The sequence below is a fragment of the Hyperolius riggenbachi genome, chromosome 10, assembly GCF_040937935.1.
Source record: "Hyperolius riggenbachi isolate aHypRig1 chromosome 10, aHypRig1.pri, whole genome shotgun sequence".
Taxonomy (NCBI): domain Eukaryota; kingdom Metazoa; phylum Chordata; class Amphibia; order Anura; family Hyperoliidae; genus Hyperolius; species Hyperolius riggenbachi.
Genome location: NC_090655.1, coordinates 230,372,146 through 230,390,358, shown reverse-complemented (window position 1 = coordinate 230,390,358; position 18,213 = coordinate 230,372,146). Strand labels below are relative to the sequence as shown.

Here is an 18,213-nt window from a genome sequence, read left to right as displayed (position 1 = left end):
CGGAGGTTTGGGCCATCTTTAGTTCTGCCAACTCATTAGAAATTCCCTGCATGCAAGCGGACATTAATTAGGCATATCATTTATCATCAACGTCTCTACTCCCCAAATAGGTCAGATTGATCATAGAAATCAAATGACATTTAGAAACACAAAAGCAAATTTCTCTGTATATATCACTAAGATGCACATTCTCATAATATAGGCAAATAATCTTTGGACAGCTCCTATATGTGAGAAGCTCATCCTAATGGCAGACAGCAGAGGAGAGCTCAGGCTGTGTTAGCATCCGGGACATTCCCCAGCATAATACTCCCTTCCAGGGGTCAGTAGCCCCCCAGCCCCGTATAATGTGTGGCGGGGATCCTCTCCTTCATATTGCAGGGGCAGTGACAGGAGACCCCGTATATTAGACATGTTACCCCCTGATAATGATGGAGACAGAGGAGATCGGGGGAGCAGGAAGCGGAGCAGGTCACATTACAGCGGGATTTCCCGGCCACTGTCGCCGCTCAGAGGCCCCCCGTGAGTGTAATGGGGGAGGGGAGACCCCTGCCAGCCGGGCGGCCGCACACAGGGGGCGCACCGCTACTTTCCGGGGGGAATAAATCCACTTTTCTCCCGGCGAGGAAACACAAGCAGAGAGCCGAGGAGTGACAGCTGTGTGGAGGGGAGGGGCGGCTCAGAGTCCGGATCCCACCAGTAGGAAGACGGGACGCGCTACTGTCAGCAGCCAATGGCAGCGCAGCCGGAGAGAGTATATAAGCGCTCACTGGCGGCCACTTGCAGTGTTACACTTTGTAATATAACTAGGAAGATGGCAGAGACCGCCCCAGCAGCAGCCCCTCCCGCAGCGGAGCCCGCCGCCAAGAAGAAGCAGACTAAGAAGGCGGCAGCCGGAGGAGGAGCCAAGAAAGGCAGCAAGAAGCCTTCCGGGCCCGCCGTGTCCGAGCTCATCCTCAAGGCCGTGTCCGCCTCCAAAGAGCGCAGTGGGGTCTCCCTGGCCGCCCTGAAGAAGGCTCTGGCTGCCGGAGGCTACGATGTGGAGAAGAATAACAGCCGCCTCAAGCTGGCCATCAAGGGCTTGCTGACAAAGGGCAGCCTCGTCCATGTCAAAGGCACCGGCGCCTCCGGATCCTTCAAGGTCAGCAAGAAGGAGGCAGCCGGCAAAGAGCACAAGAAGCCGGCACAGGCCAAGAAGAAGCCAGCGGCTGCCGCCAAGCCTAAGAAGCCGGCTACTGCCAGGAAGCCCAAAGCCGCCAAGTCCCCGAAGAAGCCTAAGAAAGCCCCCGGCGCCGCCAAGAAGAGCCCCGCTAAGAAGGCGGCCAAGAAACCGGCGGCAGCTGCTGCCAAGAAGCCCAAAGCTGCCGCTAAACCCAAGAAAGCCGCCAAGAGCCCCGCTAAGAAGGCAGCCAAGCCTAAGGGCTCTTTCACATTAGGGCAGATTTTCTGCGTTTCAACGCAAAGGATAAAGTTTGCGTTACCCAAGGTGAAATGAAAGTCCATAGACTTTCATTTTAGCTTTCACATATAACGCAGCCTTTTTGTGCGTTGCGTTCCACTGCACCCAGGCGCAGTTTTTTGGCCAACGCTAGCTTTATGCGTTACAATGTTAGTCAATGTAAAACGCACACTATGCACGTTTTTAATCCGTTAACGCAGGCAATCAGTCCCAGAATGCAACAGAGGAACAATGTAGAAAGTTGACAACTAAAAGAAAAAAAAAATTACCTGCGTTTTTCTATGTGCAGTAACGCATTGAAAACGGATTAAAAACGCACACTCACTGCAGTGCAACGCATATCAAAACGCAGTAAAAGGCATACAACAAAACGTATGCTTTGAGCGTTCTCCAACGCAAGCTCTGATGTGAAAGAGCCCTAAGGCCGCCAAAAGCCCGGCAAAGAAGGCAGCAAAGCCCAAGAAGGCCGCTCCTAAGAAGAAATAAGCCGCAGCCTGTCTCTCTTATTAACCCAAAGGCTCTTTTCAGAGCCACCCACATTTTCTGCGAAGGGCTGCGATTCTTATTATAAATGCCACTGATTACTTCTATTTGGTGAAAGTCCCAGGTTATGCCGTGCCTCCCCCCTCCGTGCAGTTAGTGACTCCCTAGTAATGTGCTGCTCTTCCAGTGGATGCTGAAGGCGGCCATTCACGTTGAGGGGGATCACCAAGAATCTAGTGAAATGGGGGGGGGGGGGGGGGTTGCTTCATTCTGTAGATTCAAGTTTTAGTTGCGCTTAATCTAGCATCGGGATTGTCTGGAAATGGAAGTTTCACCATCATGTCTCACATGCATATTGTTACAGTCACAATTCTAGAAATACAGTTAGTGTTACAGGAAATAATGTAATTCTTTCCTCCCCTCTGATTATCTGTGACTGATGGTAAATATTCTACTATCTTGCCTTTAACTAGACCTACATATATTTAAGTCAATGGTCCGGCTAAGAATAGAGGAGCCAGAATTTGCAGCAGCGGAATTCTGGGGACACACTCGAGTATCCACGATTAGTTTTTACTGGCCGGGTGTAGATATTCTGAGATGAGCGGTGTCAGCTCCGGTGTTCCAACATTTTAGCATACCCGACAGAATAGCATACAAATGCTACTGAGCATGTGCAAAGTCATGCAGGTCGTACATTAACCCCATAATGCCCATCAGCAGCATTAACCTTTTCAACCCCAGTGAGCTGCCTGTGTGCTGATGTGCAATCTCCACTATCCAAGTGGACATAGAGTTAGAATAAAAAGTTGTCCGAGCGAAGCGAGGACCGAGCCCGCAGCCCAGAGAGCGAAGCGAGCGGGCAAGGGGACACTGATTCTACTAACAAGGGGTATATCACTTTAAATGTATGCTATTCTGTCAATGTATGCTAGTTAGTTGGAGCACCGGTACATTTCTGCCCGGCTAGCAGCAGTGTTTGTAGCCGGTGTGATAGCGACACTACTGTATGGGGAATGTGGCGGTGGCTCCATTGCCGGGTGCCAACAACGTTGTCTGTATGTTTAAGGATCCATCTGTACTTACTGTTTCAACAAAATGTCACTAAACATGCACATATGCCCAGGCAGAAGGTTATCAGCCTACATGGGTAATAGAAAATAGCGGAGCTAGGTGAAGGGGTAAAAAAAATATGCTTTCCTATGAAAGCGTCATATGCTCAATTTGCCAATATCCTGAGCGATATCTGGGGATGTCGCATTGTGTGGCATCGGCGCATAGTGGTTACTCTGCGTGAAAACGAAGAAAGGGAAATACGAGGAATTTGTTCTGGGTCACATGATCAGAGTGAAATGACCTCTTTCTACCATCCGGGGATAGGAGCGGCTGATCTTCCCCATCAGCAAATCCAGCAACTCGTGTGGCGAAGCAGATGTTATAATCTGAAATGAGCCATTATTATAGTCCGCTGCTGTTATGGACGAAAGGAATAACAAATCTGACTAGCCGATGTTTTCAAATATCCCGCGCGTATATTAACGGCCTTTCCCGCCATTTTATCGATCTCCAACTATACACTCCCAGATTCAATTGGTCACGATTTGCACACCTTGTCCTACAGTAAATATTACAGCCGTCATGTGGTCTCTCTGCTGCGAGCATTTCCCTCCTACCCAACCATACTGATATGCCAGCATCAATCTCCGGTCCCATCCGCTATATAGAGAGCGGAGCTCAGCTTTGCAAATACAATAAAAACCGTCTCCAATTGGAGGTCGTACCCTCTTACTACAATTATCCTGTGACATCACCGAATTACCATTTCAACGGTATAATGGAAATAGCTAGTGATGACAGAGAAGATTAGCGGGGGTGAAGCAGCAGCAGCTACCATACTGGTAGCGCAAGAACTTAGAGCTATTCTAGCCGTGGCTACTCAGTTTAATAAGAATACCTCTACAATAAATCTGCAAAGGCTTTCTCTTCTTTTGGAATCTATTAGAAGCAGCAATTCCCTGCTGCGGAGGTGATGACAGCACTTTTATGGATAAAATGGGTGGCCCTGAAAAGGACCTTTGATTTAGATAGTAAGTAAGGAGTCTTGCTTAGCCCCCGAAGCCGTAGAGGGTGCGCCCCTGGCGCTTGAGGGCGTACACCACATCCATAGCGGTGACCGTCTTCCTCTTGGCGTGCTCGGTGTAGGTGACGGCGTCCCGGATGACGTTCTCCAGGAAAACCTTCAGCACTCCGCGGGTCTCCTCATAGATGAGGCCGGAGATGCGCTTGACACCCCCCCTGCGGGCCAGGCGGCGGATGGCGGGCTTAGTGATGCCCTGGATGTTATCCCGGAGCACCTTCCTGTGCCGCTTGGCGCCTCCTTTCCCGAGTCCCTTCCCGCCTTTTCCTCGGCCAGACATACTTGTATTACTACTTCTTCTCCGCTGTAGAGACCAACTGATCGTTGCTGCCGCCTCCTCTCCTCTTATACAGTCTGAGCGGACCTGAGGGGAGACTGCACAGAATGGGGCGGAGCAGATCTTGCAGTTTTTTTTTCCTCATGCGTATTTGTTGTTTTCTGTATCCCTTGTAGGCTTTTGCTGTGCAGCCCTGTATGAAAGTAAACCAGTGACTGACTAATACGTACAAACAGTTCCAAATAAAAATAAATTATATATATATATATGGACTTTCGGATACATCCCGCTACAACTATTAGCCGCTTATTTCCCATGATGTACGCCCTCACCATGGTCTGGAATTCACTTTTTTTTTTTTTAAATAAGCCTGGAACTCACTAATCTCTCTTAGAGCGTCACCGCACAACTATTCTTATACAAAACAGGGCGCGGATTGTTACACTGGCTGGATGGGGAAGAAACGTCCCAGAACAGAATTATCGGCGGGAAATTTGAAATAGCATCAGCTCTGGCTCAACCAATCACAGACAGCTCCAGCTGCTTCTACGCAGGCGAAAGATGATTCTATGTACAGATACAGGAAGTGTTTGGTGTTTATTTGATTTAACACTCAGTCAATTCAGATTTTAAACCCCACATTTCCCAGATCATTATACAAGTTAATAAGATTCGGGTTTTAAAGACAATTGCGTCATTAAATTAATATAGATCGGAGCATTTAACTGGCCCGCTTTCCTGCTAATATATGGGCACTTTTCTATAGACTGCTATGTGTGGGCTTTAAAACAAACAAAAAAACTCGCTTTGAGCCAAACAGAAGGAACAGCTTATATCGCGCTCTGCTCTCAGCGGAGTCAAAGCGCCAGAGCTGCGGCCACTGCATCCATCTGAAAATGGCGCCTGTGAATAATGGTGCACAGTGTTGCCGCTAATCCGTTTGCCGCTTATCGCTATTTAACGTTAAAGCCTTATTGTTATTTAGCGTTAAAGCCTTATTGTTATTTAGCGTTAAAGCCTTATTGTTATTTAGCGTTAACACACAGAACCCTCTCTGTACCTATCCCTAACCCCTAAACCCCCCGGTGGTGCCTAACCCTAACCACCCCCCTGGTGGTGCCTAACCCTAACCACCCCCCTGGTGGTGCCTAACCCTAAGACCCACCCCCAGTGGTGCCTACCCTAACCACCCCCCTGGTGCTGCCTAACCCTAACCACCCCCCTGGTGGTGCCTAACCCTAACCACCCCCCTGGTGGTGCCTAACCCTAAGACCCCCCTGGAGGTGCCTAACCCTAACCTTGACAGTGTTACATTAAATCCATTCATCGTTTTGCAGTTAAATAACTTCTGCAGTTTGGCTTATGTAGGGCGCTATTGATAAATAACGTTAGTGTGTGCCACTATTGATAAATAACGTTAGTGTGTGCCACTATTGATAAATAACGTTACTGTGTGCCGTTTTTCTTCTTTTTTTCCCTGTGCGCCATTATTATGCAGTACTAACGATAAATAGCGATAAGCGTATCTTTTTAATGTGGCGCCATTTCTATGCATAGGCACTGTGCGCCATTATTCACTGATCCCGCGGCCACTTAGCCGCTCCACGGACGACCAGGATCATTGGGAAGCCTTGTACAAAAAAAAAAAAAAAAGTTTTAAGGAACAAGTCAGAGCCTAATCAAGTGGTAGAATAATAAGGGTATAGAGTATTACTCGACATGTGAGACAAGATTTTATATCTATCGATACTAGCATGTTGTGCGCAGGGCTGGGCGAGATCTACACACCGCTATCTGCGACATTACTACAGCTCTGTATGGAGAATGTGGGGTGGCTCTGAAAAGAGCCTTTGTGGTGCGATATTAGAGTAATAGGATGTGATTATTATGCCCTCTCGCCGCGGATCCTGCGGGCCAGCTGGATGTCTTTGGGCATGATGGTGACCCTCTTGGCGTGGATGGCGCACAGGTTGGTGTCCTCGAAGAGCCCCACCAGATAAGCCTCACTGGCCTCTTGCAGAGCCATGACGGCCGAGCTCTGAAAGCGCAGGTCGGTCTTGAAGTCCTGGGCGATCTCCCGCACCAGGCGCTGGAAGGGCAGCTTGCGGATCAGCAGCTCGGTGGATTTCTGGTAGCGGCGGATCTCTCGGAGAGCCACTGTACCGGGCCGGTAGCGGTGAGGCTTCTTCACTCCTCCGGTGGCCGGGGCGCTCTTCCGGGCGGCTTTGGTGGCCAGCTGCTTGCGGGGAGCTTTCCCTCCGGTGGACTTGCGGGCGGTCTGCTTGGTTCTGGCCATGCCTGCTAATCAGCGTTACTCTGCGAGCTCTGTGTGATCTGATGCCGCCGCTACTCTCTTTTATACTGCGCTCTGCCTTCTCATTGGATGCCGCTCTTCTCCACCGGCCTTTCTCTGATTGGCTATTGGGGGGGGGGGCGTCAGTCGTTACTATTCAAATGTACCGCCAACACTAGCGCTTGTTCCAGCAGCCCGCCATTTTAACGCTTATTTGATTGCCCTATGTATGCAATCGTATAATAACTGCTAGAAGATGATGATGATTATTATTATTATTATTATTATTATTAATAGTAGTAATAATAACAAATAAAGCAGTGAGGAAGAATAGCGGAAGCAATGTCTCTGCAGCCCTTTATACCCACAACACAAGTATGTATTTATGTGTATCGGCTCAGGGAAAACCTCGCATCTCACATCAGAGAGAGGAAACAGGAGTCAGGATGGAAACAATGTAACAGATGATAGAAATAGATACAATGTTTGGGATGTTGCTGCTCTTCATGTATCTATTCCGTGTGCTGCAGCCGGCTGGGGAGCTACACGGCACTCGTTACTGCAGATCAGCCGGGCTGAGGATCCCCGTCCTGCATCAGCCGCCAGTTATAGGAAGTGATCGCAATGCTGCAGCTCTATTCAGAAATACTTATTACTTCAATAGACATCTGGATGGTCGGTTACTGATAATTATTATTTAGTATTTATATAGCGCCGACATCTTCCACAGCGCTGTACCGAGTATATTGTCATATAACACTAACTGTCCCTCAGAGGAGCTAACAATCTAGTCCCTACCACAGTCCTATGTCTATGTATCGTAGTTTAGGGCCAATTGTAGGGGGAAGCCATTTAACTTATCTGTATGTTTTTGGGATGTGGGGGGAAACTGGAGTGCCCGGAAGAAACCCATGCATACCTGCCTGGGATTCGAACCAGGAACCCAGCGCTGCAAGGCAAGAACGCTAACCACTAAGCCACCGTGCTGCCCAGTGATAAGCTTTGTTTGGAGATTAAATATGGGGATGCGGTTATCTCTGCGCGATTCGGTTGCCAATTCTATCCTGAAAGATCCTCTGGATCTCTTATTGGTGGAGGATGCCGGGATTGCTTATTGGAAACACGCCATGTTTAACCACGAGCCAGCCTGGGCTGCTAGAGGAATCTCCGCAATACAAGCCGTCCCCTACTTACAAACATGTTCTGTTTCAGGAAGTTGTAAGTCAAGCCCTGCGCTGCGCTAAACACGGATACATGATTTACTATTACGAAGACAACGCTGTCTGGATTTGGACATATAGTTACAGTATATACAAGTGTGCTTTTAAAGTGATTTAAACTACTTCAAACAGATTAGGTATAATGAAATCTTCCATACACTGGACCACTTATTTATAGAGCAATACAATTATTTACTTCGTTCACTGTTCTCCCCACACACTGGAGTTGGGACTGTTGTGTTTTGGGGGAGACCGTGGCATCTTCAAATGTAAGACGTCTGCTGTCTGCGGTGATAAGGGCTTTTAAAAACGTCCTAAACGCTGCAGGCAATTTGTTCATCTCATCAGTAAAGCAGGAGTCACTCGGCAACTAGCAGTCAATCACATTTTACGGATCATCTCCACAAGGAAGTAAAAGAATCCTTTATTATGTTGGGCAGTGGGCACTACATTCTGTAGTCTGTCGGGTTCATTCACTTTTAAACGGAACCGCACAAAAGCTTCAGGGATCAGGACCGTACAGATTGTATGAATTAATTTCGTGTTTAAATTGCGTTAACAGTGGCGGCAAACTCCCAGTTTTGTTAAAGAAGCACAGAAGCAATGGCATATAACAGCTCTGTAATGAATGAGTGAGTGGCTCTGAAAAGAGCCTTTGGGTTATGCTCGGTACAGGGTGCTGCTGGGCACAAAGCGGGGAGATTACTTGGCGCTGGTGTACTTGGTGACGGCCTTGGTGCCCTCGGACACGGCGTGCTTGGCCAGCTCTCCCGGCAGCAGCAGGCGGACGGCGGTCTGGATCTCCCGGGAGGTGATGGTGGAGCGCTTGTTGTAATGAGCCAGGCGGGAAGCTTCCCCGGCGATGCGCTCGAAGATGTCATTGACGAAGGAGTTCATGATGCTCATGGCCTTGGAGGAGATGCCGGTGTCGGGGTGCACCTGCTTCAGCACCTTGTACACGTAGATGGCGTAGCTCTCCTTCCTGGTCTTCCTGCGCTTCTTGCCGTCCTTCTTCTGGGTCTTGCTCACCGCTTTCTTAGAGCCCTTCTTGGGCGCCGGGGCGGACTTGGCTGGTTCAGGCATTGCTGCGGATTCTCAGTAACTCTGCAGAGTGCGGAGACACAATGAGGAGCAGCGCCACCTCCCCTCCTTATATAGGCGGCCTATGCTAATCAGGCTGCAGCGCTTCTCTCTACACTATTGGGCAGCGTCACTGGCTGATAATTTCCTTCCCTCTCACTGGCTGGAGACGCGCCGTGTGCAAAACACATTACTGAGAACCCGAAGATAATCCCATTGGTGACTTCAGCGCAGAGGAACGCCCAGAGTTTGCTTATTGGTGAATTGCTGGTCCTACATTCCATTGGCTGAATCGGAGAGCAGCCAATCAGGTGACAGCGCGGGGCGGGCAGCAGAGTATATAGGACAGGAGGAGTGGTGAAGTCGGCTGTTCTGCGTTATAGTCTTTTACTGCTAATCATCATGTCCGGAAGAGGCAAACAAGGCGGCAAGGCTCGTGCCAAGGCCAAGACTCGCTCCTCCCGGGCCGGCCTGCAGTTCCCAGTCGGTCGTGTTCACCGTCTGCTGAGGAAGGGCAACTATGCGGAGCGGGTGGGGGCCGGAGCTCCGGTCTATCTGGCCGCAGTGCTGGAGTATCTGACCGCTGAGATCCTGGAGCTGGCTGGTAACGCCGCCCGGGACAACAAGAAGACCCGCATCATCCCCCGCCACCTGCAGCTGGCCGTGCGCAACGACGAGGAACTCAACAAGCTGCTGGGTGGGGTGACCATCGCCCAGGGGGGCGTCCTGCCCAACATCCAGGCCGTGCTGCTGCCCAAGAAGACCGAGAGCCACAAGGCCGCCAAGAGCAAGTAATTCCCTGCAGCGAAAGATATTCCACAGAACCCAAAGGCTCTTTTCAGAGCCACCCACACTGTCTGCTAAAGCGCTTTTAATATTCCAATTTAAATGAATTTTATTTACGTCTTTATATCCACGTAACCAGTGCTAGAGAGGGGTTAATAAACCTACTATAGAATATCGCCTAAATATAAAACGTTCAAAGGCATCCTTCTAGAGATGGGAAGTTCGGATCTTTTCAATGATCCGGATGATTCGAATCGGATCATTGAAGAGATCCGAATCTTTGATCCGAATCTCGGATCATTTTACTACCGGAAGCATTCGGGGGTGAAATGAACAGCAGGACAGGTCTGTGGACAGGAGAAGGGGAGGGGGGTGGACACACAGAGAAGGGGAGAAGATGGACAGAGGGCAGGGAGTGGACAGAGAAGGGAGGAGGGACGAGCAGAGAGTAGAAATGTTTGCACACAATCCCCACATGCTGAAGTCATATGCTTTACATATATTTCACCTATATGCTCATCTGTGTACTTTGAAAGAAAAGGTCGCACAGTGAAAGAAAGCATTCCCAGAAGATAAGTGCAGCTGTTTAGTGCCCAGTGCAGGAGGATTATATTGCCTTTCAATCACAGTGTCTGCAAAGTTACTGAGCTGTGCTGAGCCAAAAGCTTCCAATGTGATCACTGTGTACAACTACGGAACAGCCAGCCTATAATGGGCAGCATGTTATAGCCAGTATGTGTGCTCTACACATATCTGGCAGTGGCACCCATGTCCCCTCTCTCTCATCTACCTGTCTCCCTGCAAGGCTGGCTCCCATCCAACAGAGCGATCCCTGCTTCCAGGACCCCGCTGCCCGCTGAGAGGGGGCGTGTCGCTCCTGGCCCCACCCCTTTTGCGATCCGAATCGTTCATTTTGATGATTCGGATGATCGACTCATAAAAAAGATTCGGATCAAAGATCCGAATCGTTCATGATCCGGACAACACTACATCCTTCCTGACTTGCTCAAAGTTCCATATAAAATGTGATAGACTGCAGTGGCTTCTTTCTGATTCACACGCAGATTGCCAAAGCAGCTCCTATAGCCGTGTAATGTATGAAGGCGACAAGCCACACAACATTTGTTTAACAAGCATCAATGGAGTTCCTAATCGTATCCATCTACAGCATATAGTGCTGGGACTGGGAATGTTTGTTTGGATGCATCTCCTCCAGTCCTGACGGCTTTTTACTAAAAATCAAATTGCATTTGCAAGTACAATCAGACAGCTAGTAGTACAAGTAATTCCCTGCAGCGAATGATATTCCACAGAACCCAAAGGCTCTTTTCAGAGCCACCTACACTGTCTGCTAAGTACTCGTGTATAGTTTAATTTAAACCATTTCTATTGACATCTCCATATCAACCTAAGTAGCTAATGCCTAAACCAGGCAGTGACTGATTATAAATCGCGTGCTGCTCTCCTAATTTGCGGGAACGATACTACGGTATACTACAGAAAACAGGCAGTCAACAACGTTCCTTATCAGCCAAATATAAGTTCAGAGGGGTCCTCCTGATAGTGACAGTTCCATATAAAATGTGATACGCCTGTATAGTCGATTCACACGCAGGTTGCCAAAGCAGCTTCCCTTCTAGACGTGTAATGTATGGAGGCGATAAGCTGCACAAAGCACTTGTATAACCAGCATACAGTGGTGTTTCTATTAGTAGTATCCTTCATACACTGTAAATAGTGATGGGGATGTCTCTATTTAGGATGCATCTTCCCCTGAGTCCTGACTGCTTCTTTTTTAGAAATCTTTTTTTTCTTTTACAATTAATGTAGGTTTTATTTAGAATCACCAAGTAGTACAAACAATATTTCTCTGTACAAATGTCTAATCCACAATGTGGAGAGTAATATTCTGGCCGTGCTACTGGCTGATGGGAGAAGCTTCTGTAGCTGTGATTGGTGGAGGCAGAGCAGTTGTAATTTTCAAATTTGCCGCCGAATTTCCCCGGAACAGCTGGGATGGATGTGCAGCTCTGTGTTGCTGCATTATGTGATGCTGTACAGGTGAACACCGGCAGCTGCCCCGCAATATTCAGCATTTCCCCGGCTGTGCTGCTCCCTGCAATGCCAGCTCAGAGTTCCGCTATAAGAGGTATGGGAGGTTGGTGCTTATATTGTAACAATGTAACTTACTACAAGGATAGGGGGATCCTGGAGGGACACCGATCAAATTAGTGCAGCCGTATTAGTATGTCCAGTGAGTGTGAAATAATCAGGAGAGTCATTTATATTTAGGGGTGGCACTCATGCTGGTGTCTGAGGTGACAAAACGAATTACTGCAAATACAAACCCTGATCTGTATGTTGAGGAACCAGAATAACCAACACTCATAAAACATTATCTGTATACAAGAGATTTTAGCATATATGCTCCGCCCTCTTCAGCGCAGTCTCCCCTCAGGTCCGCTCAGACTGTATAAGAGGAGAGGAGGCGGCAACACTGATCAGTTCGGCTCTATATCGGAGAAGAAGCAGTATTGTTATCATGTCTGGCCGAGGAAAGGGTGGGAAGGGACTCGGGAAAGGAGGCGCCAAGCGGCACAGGAAGGTGCTCCGGGATAACATCCAGGGCATCACTAAGCCCGCCATCCGCCGCCTGGCCCGCAGAGGGGGTGTCAAGCGTATCTCCGGCCTCATCTATGAGGAGACCCGAGGAGTGTTGAAGGTTTTCCTGGAGAACGTCATCCGGGACGCCGTCACCTACACCGAGCACGCCAAGAGGAAGACGGTCACCGCCATGGATGTGGTGTACGCCCTCAAGCGCCAGGGCCGCACCCTCTATGGATTCGGGGGATAAGCTGATACCCTTCCTTACTAAATCTCATTAAAAAAGGCCCTTTTCAGGGCCACCCACTTTCTCTATAAAAGTGCTTATCAGATCACCGCAGTGTAAGCAGCAGTCAGCATTGCTATGAGCAGCGCACTACAACCGGGGATTTTTCTATCACCGGCCACCACTGAAAGAAGCGGAGGCAAGTGGCTTTCCGTGATGTCACTGAGCAGCCCGGTAATCACTGCCTATTAATCATCCCCGCTCATCTTACCGATCACCGGCTGCATCTGTTGGGAGCGTTGAGCTATGATTACTAACGTCACACAGGCAGATGTATGTTGATTGCAGACAGTGCAGGAAGGAACATGTAGACCCAACGGCCGCTGAACGATTGGGGAACGAATAGGTGAATATGTGAGAAGTGTTTTTTTTTTTTTTTGCTATATTTTGTAAGCACTGCCTGTCTGCCGACGAAAAGGCCTACCCGTCAAATTACCATGAACGATCCTCGTAGGGTATTCATGTAGAATTTAGTGTGGTGCAAATCGTCACCGATTAATTTTGAAAGTAGTAATAGTTTGGGGGGATCGCAGACATGGTGGTAAAGTCTGTTATATGCGCGGGGTATTTGAAAAGATTAGCTAATAATCAGTTATTTTCCTCTCGTTCCTAAATGTGAGTAACAATAGAATTGTATTGAGGATTCCCTCACATCTGCTCCTTCCCACTGGCAGTGGCATCGCGGTGCTTTTCCTTTGTGCAAATATGTAACATCGATTTACAAGACGAGAATAAAAATAAATCGGACACATTTTAAGGAGAAAAATACATATATTTATATAGCTGTTCGCATCAGCCCTGCAAGAGGGACAGTCCTTTCAAAAAGCCGGACAGTAGGGGGGGCTTTGAAGTCGCCCTTACATTGTGATCACGTGAATCAAAAAATACTCTTCCTATCTTTAATCTCTACTGGAGGCGCAGCTCAATTTAGGGCAAAAGGGCAATGATAGTTGCAAGTTCAACTATTTTCACACGATGAAAGGGTGGAGTCTCCAAACAGGAAGTTCCGGGTTGAAGGAAATGCTAGAGAGGAGACTTTCCTCAGCTGGAACTGGCAGCTGAGTAGGTAATAAGAAGCTGTTACAAATTCTGTTTGCAATTCTTTCCCACCACCACCAACAGTTGCAGCAACACACGCTTGTATAATTTATTTATACATTATGTGAGAGGTATTTGTAAGCCCTGATATTTGTTCTTATGGCCAATGAAAATATATAAATAAATACAATAGATTAAGGTGTGTGATCCCTTCAGTCACCCAGTAATATGTTATCAATTTCCATCAAAATACAGTATTTGCAAATGTATGCCCACAACTTCCTCTGTGCTCTAAAGGATAAGCAACAGCAAAATAACCTTTAAAGAAAAACATTTTGTAACAGCTGATAAAAACCCTGCAATCAATCTGCAGTGCAGACATATTGTTAACATCCTTGGCTTGATTCACAAAACTGTTAGCACGGGTGTTTTCGCGTGAATTTTGGCGTTTGCGGCGATCACAAATTTTCACGCGCAATTAAAAGGTTTTGAACGCAAACGTAAAATCGCTATCAGTTTTGTGCAAAAATGTGCATTTGCGCTTTAAAAGGATAACGATTGCGTGCAAAAATTTGTGAAACGTTTAATTGCACATGAAAATTTGCGATCACGCGAAAACATCCGTGCTAGCGGTTAGCACTCTTTTGTGAATCAAGCCCCCCTGTGTTTACCAATTACGTATCTGCCATGGCAGTCAGCTGACACAGCTGCCAGATCAAATTACAAGTTGTGTTTAGTCACAGGTGAGGGAGAATAAGAATTGGGCTAAACTCTTTAACCCTCCCGGCGGTCTATTAAAAACCGCCAGGGGGCAGCGCAGTAGTTTTTTTTAAAATCATGTAGCAAGGCTAGGGCTCGCTACATGATAGCCGCTGTGCAGCAGCATCCCCCCGCCTGCCTCCGGCGATCTTTGATCAGAAAATCAAAGAATGGGATTTCCTGAAGGGCTTCCCCCGTTGCCATGGCGATGGGGCGGGGTGACGTCAAAGGGAGTCCCGATCCACCCCTCAGCGCTGCCTGGCACTGATTGGCCAGGCAGGTCACGGAGTCTGGGGGGGCGCGGCCATCGGCGGCTAATCGGCGGATAGCGGCGGTGATTGGAATGCACACGCAGCTAGCAAAGTGCTAGCTGCGTGTTGCAAAAAAAAAAAAATATGCGAATCGGCCCAGCAGGGCCTGAGAAATCCTCCTGCGCAGCATAGCTCGTCCTCAGCACGGGCTTACCGCCAGGGAAGTTAAATACTAGGGATGATCAATGAGATGCAAATTATTCTGAAATTATGCATTTTTTATACAAATGTACGCAGTTTGAAAATGGACCAATCAATTTAGACAAAAAAAAATTAAAAAAATAAGACATAACATTTATATTGTGCTTTTCTCCTGGAGGACTCAAAGTGCCAGAGCTGCAGCCACGAGGATGCGCTCTATAGGCAGTGACAGTGTTATGCTGATCATAGATGGTACGTTTTTTTTCTTATCAATCGAGCCGCTGATGGCTCGATTGATAATTTCTGACGAGTCTGATCACCGCATGGATCGATTCCCGGCTCGATCTCCGCGGGTGGACAACGGGCAAAAACGAAGCGCTGATAAGGAAGTGCCCGCGGGGACGAGCGGGAATCAATCCGCGCGGACCAGCGGTGATGCGCTGGCTCGATTCCGGCGCATAAACGGACCGTCTATGCTCAGCATTAGGGAGACTTACCTACTGAATAGGTGCTATCCCTAAGGATATCCAGTATGGTAACCACCCACCATCACCACCTATGGGGCTGATTTATCAATCTTACCGCACTGTAGCAAGCCCAAGCTAAATGGGCACCATATGAAAGGTCCATCTCCATTCCTCAGTATACCATCATAGCACCATCAAATAAGTAGGAAATACTGTACACCATATGAGAGGTCCATCTCCATTCCTCAGTAGAGTTGGGCCGAACGGTTCGCCGGCGAACGTGGTTCGCGCGAACGTAGGTGGTTCGCGTGCGGGTACCGCACGCGAACCTTTTGCGGAAGAAGTTCGGTTCGCCCCATAATGCACTCACAGTCAGCAGGCCCAGTGTAGCCAATTAGGCTACACTAGCCCCTGGAGCCCCACCCCCCCTTATATAAGGCAGGCAGCGGCGGCCATTACGGCCACTCGTGTGCCTGCATTAGTGAGAGTAGGGCGAGCTGCTGCAGTCTCTCATATAGGGAAAGATTAGTTAGGCTTAACTTCTTCCTGGCTGCATACCTGTTCTGTTCAGTGAGCCCTCAGCCCACTGCATACCTGTACTGTGATCCTGCCACTGCATACCTGTTCAGTGATCCTGCCACTGCATACCTGTTCTGTTCAGTGAGCCCTCAGCCCACTGCATACCTGTACTGTGATCCTGCCACTCCATACCTGTTCAGTGATCCTGCCACTGCATACCTGTTCTGTTCAGTGAGCCCTCAGCCCACTGCATACCTGTACTGTGATCCTGCCACTCCATACCTGTTCAGTGATCCTGCCACTGCATACCTGTTCAGTGATCCTGCCACTGCATACCTGTTCTGTGAACCCGCCACTGTATACCTGTTCTGTTCAGTGGACCCGCCACTGTATACCTGTTCTGTGAACCCGCCACTGTATACCTGTTCTGTTCAGTGGACCCGCCACTGTATATCTGTTCTGTTCAGTGGACCCGCCACTGTATACCTGTTCTGTTCAGTGGACCCGCCACTGTATACCTGTTCAGTGAACCCGCCACTGTATACCTGTTCTGTTCAGTGGACCCGCCACTGTATACCTGTTTAGTGAACACGCCACTGCATACCTATTGTGTTCAGTGATCCTGCCACTGCATACCTGTTCTGTGAACCCGCCACTGTATACCTGTTCTGTTCAGTGGACCCGCCACTGTATACCTGTTCTGTTCAGTGGACCCGCCACTGTATACCTGTTCTGTTCAGTGGACCCGCCACTGTATACCTGTTCTGTTCAGTGGACCCGCCACTGTATACCTGTTTAGTGAACACGCCACTGCATACCTATTGTGTTCAGTGATCCTGCCACTGCATACCTGTTCTGTGAACCCGCCACTGTATACCTGTTCTGTTCAGTGGACCCGCCACTGTATACCTGTTCTGTGAACCCGCCACTGTATACCTGTTCTGTTCAGTGGACCCGCCACTGTATACCTGTTCTGTTCAGTGGACCCGCCACTGTATACCTGTTCTGTTCAGTGGACCCGCCACTGTATACCTGTTCAGTGAACCCGCCACTGCATACCTGTTGTGTTCAGTGAACCTGCCACTGCATACCTGTTCTGTGAACCCGCCACTGTATACCTGTTCTGTTCAGTGGACCCGCCACTGTATACCTGTTCAGTGAACCCGCCACTGTATACCTGTTCTGTTCAGTGGACCCGCCACTGTATACCTGTTTAGTGAACACGCCACTGCATACCTATTGTGTTCAGTGATCCTGCCACTGCATACCTGTTCTGTGAACCCGCCACTGTATACCTGTTCTGTTCAGTGGACCCGCCACTGTATACCTGTTCTGTTCAGTGGACCCGCCACTGTATACCTGTTCTGTTCAGTGGACCCGCCACTGTATACCTGTTCTGTTCAGTGGACCCGCCACTGTATACCTGTTTAGTGAACACGCCACTGCATACCTATTGTGTTCAGTGATCCTGCCACTGCATACCTGTTCTGTGAACCCGCCACTGTATACCTGTTCTGTTCAGTGGACCCGCCACTGTATACCTGTTCAGTGAACCCGCCACTGCATACCTGTTCTGTTCAGTGAACAGTTTGGTGTGTCAGTGTGAAGCAGTACCTTAATTACACTACCTGATTGATGTATACACATGCAAGATGTTTTAAAGCACTTTAGGCCTGTCATTTAGCATTCAATGTGATTTCTGCCCTTAAAACGCTGCTTTGCGTCAAATCCAGATTTTTCCCGGGGACTTTTGGCGTGTATCCCACTCCGCCATGCCCCCCTCCAGGTGTTAGACCCCTTGAAACATCTTTTCCATCACTTTTGTGGCCAGCATAATTATTTTTTTTTTCAAAGTTCGCATCCCCATTGAAGTCTATTGCGGTTCGCGAACTTTAACGCGAACCGAACGTTCCGCGAAAGTTCGCGAACCCGGTTCGCGAACCTAAAATCGGAGGTTCGGCCCAACTCATAGTGCCAACAAATGAGGAGGAGATACTGTACCCCATATGAAAGGCTCATATCCATTCCTCAGTATACCATCATAGTACCATCAAATAAGTAGGAAATACTGTACACCATATGAAATGTCCATCTCCATTCCTCAGTATAACATCATAGTACCAACAAATGAGGAGGAGATACTGTACACCATATGAGAGGTCCATCTCCATTCCTCAGTATAACATCATAGTACCAACAAATGAGGAGGAGATACTGTACACCATATGAAAGGCCCATCTCCATTCCTCAGTATAACATAATAGTACTAACAAATGAGGAGGAGATACTGTACACCATATGAAAGGCCCATCTCCATTCCTCAGTATAACATCATGTTCCCAACAAATGAGGA

General features: G+C 48.5%; 6 protein-coding genes across 6 annotated transcripts; 3 read left to right on the top strand and 3 right to left on the bottom strand.

Annotated features, from left to right (window-relative positions):
- Positions 1–814: 814 nt before the first annotated feature.
- LOC137536889 (histone H1.11R-like) lies at positions 815–1,945 on the top strand. The gene is made up of 2 exons (XM_068259070.1): positions 815–1,486; positions 1,874–1,945. The coding sequence occupies exons 1-2, from the start codon at positions 815–817 to the stop codon at positions 1,943–1,945; spliced, it is 744 nt and encodes a 247-aa protein (XP_068115171.1).
- A 2,102-nt stretch (positions 1,946–4,047) lies between these two features.
- LOC137535972 (histone H4) lies at positions 4,048–4,359 on the bottom strand. Its single transcript, XM_068257872.1, has one exon. The coding sequence runs from the start codon at positions 4,357–4,359 to the stop codon at positions 4,048–4,050; it is 312 nt and encodes a 103-aa protein (XP_068113973.1).
- Positions 4,360–6,241: 1,882 nt separating this feature from the next.
- On the bottom strand, positions 6,242–6,652 carry LOC137536414 (histone H3). The gene has a single exon (XM_068258606.1). The coding sequence runs from the start codon at positions 6,650–6,652 to the stop codon at positions 6,242–6,244; it is 411 nt and encodes a 136-aa protein (XP_068114707.1).
- A 1,387-nt stretch (positions 6,653–8,039) lies between these two features.
- LOC137536413 (histone H2B 1.1) lies at positions 8,040–8,975 on the bottom strand. Its single transcript, XM_068258605.1, has one exon. The coding sequence runs from the start codon at positions 8,950–8,952 to the stop codon at positions 8,572–8,574; it is 381 nt and encodes a 126-aa protein (XP_068114706.1). The 5' UTR covers positions 8,953–8,975; the 3' UTR covers positions 8,040–8,571.
- Positions 8,976–9,351: 376 nt separating this feature from the next.
- Positions 9,352–9,805, top strand: LOC137536412 (histone H2A type 2-B). Its single transcript, XM_068258604.1, has one exon. The coding sequence runs from the start codon at positions 9,352–9,354 to the stop codon at positions 9,742–9,744; it is 393 nt and encodes a 130-aa protein (XP_068114705.1). The 3' UTR covers positions 9,745–9,805.
- A 2,472-nt stretch (positions 9,806–12,277) lies between these two features.
- LOC137536888 (histone H4) lies at positions 12,278–12,589 on the top strand. Its single transcript, XM_068259069.1, has one exon. The coding sequence runs from the start codon at positions 12,278–12,280 to the stop codon at positions 12,587–12,589; it is 312 nt and encodes a 103-aa protein (XP_068115170.1).
- The last annotated feature ends 5,624 nt before the right edge of the window (positions 12,590–18,213 follow it).

Excerpts from the sequence above, each read along its gene's own strand:
- LOC137536413 (XM_068258605.1), bottom strand. The coding sequence starts at position 8,952 with ATGCCTGAACCAGCCAAGTCCGCCCCGGCGCCCAAGAAGGGCTCTAAG.
- LOC137536889 (XM_068259070.1), top strand. The coding sequence starts at position 815 with ATGGCAGAGACCGCCCCAGCAGCAGCCCCTCCCGCAGCGGAGCCCGCC. Across the intron at positions 1,487-1,873 it reads TAAAGTTTGCGTTACCCAAG|AGCCCTAAGGCCGCCAAAAG; the intron begins GTGAAATGAAAG and ends CTGATGTGAAAG.
- LOC137536888 (XM_068259069.1), top strand. The coding sequence starts at position 12,278 with ATGTCTGGCCGAGGAAAGGGTGGGAAGGGACTCGGGAAAGGAGGCGCC.
- LOC137535972 (XM_068257872.1), bottom strand. The coding sequence starts at position 4,359 with ATGTCTGGCCGAGGAAAAGGCGGGAAGGGACTCGGGAAAGGAGGCGCC.
- LOC137536414 (XM_068258606.1), bottom strand. The coding sequence starts at position 6,652 with ATGGCCAGAACCAAGCAGACCGCCCGCAAGTCCACCGGAGGGAAAGCT.
- LOC137536412 (XM_068258604.1), top strand. The coding sequence starts at position 9,352 with ATGTCCGGAAGAGGCAAACAAGGCGGCAAGGCTCGTGCCAAGGCCAAG.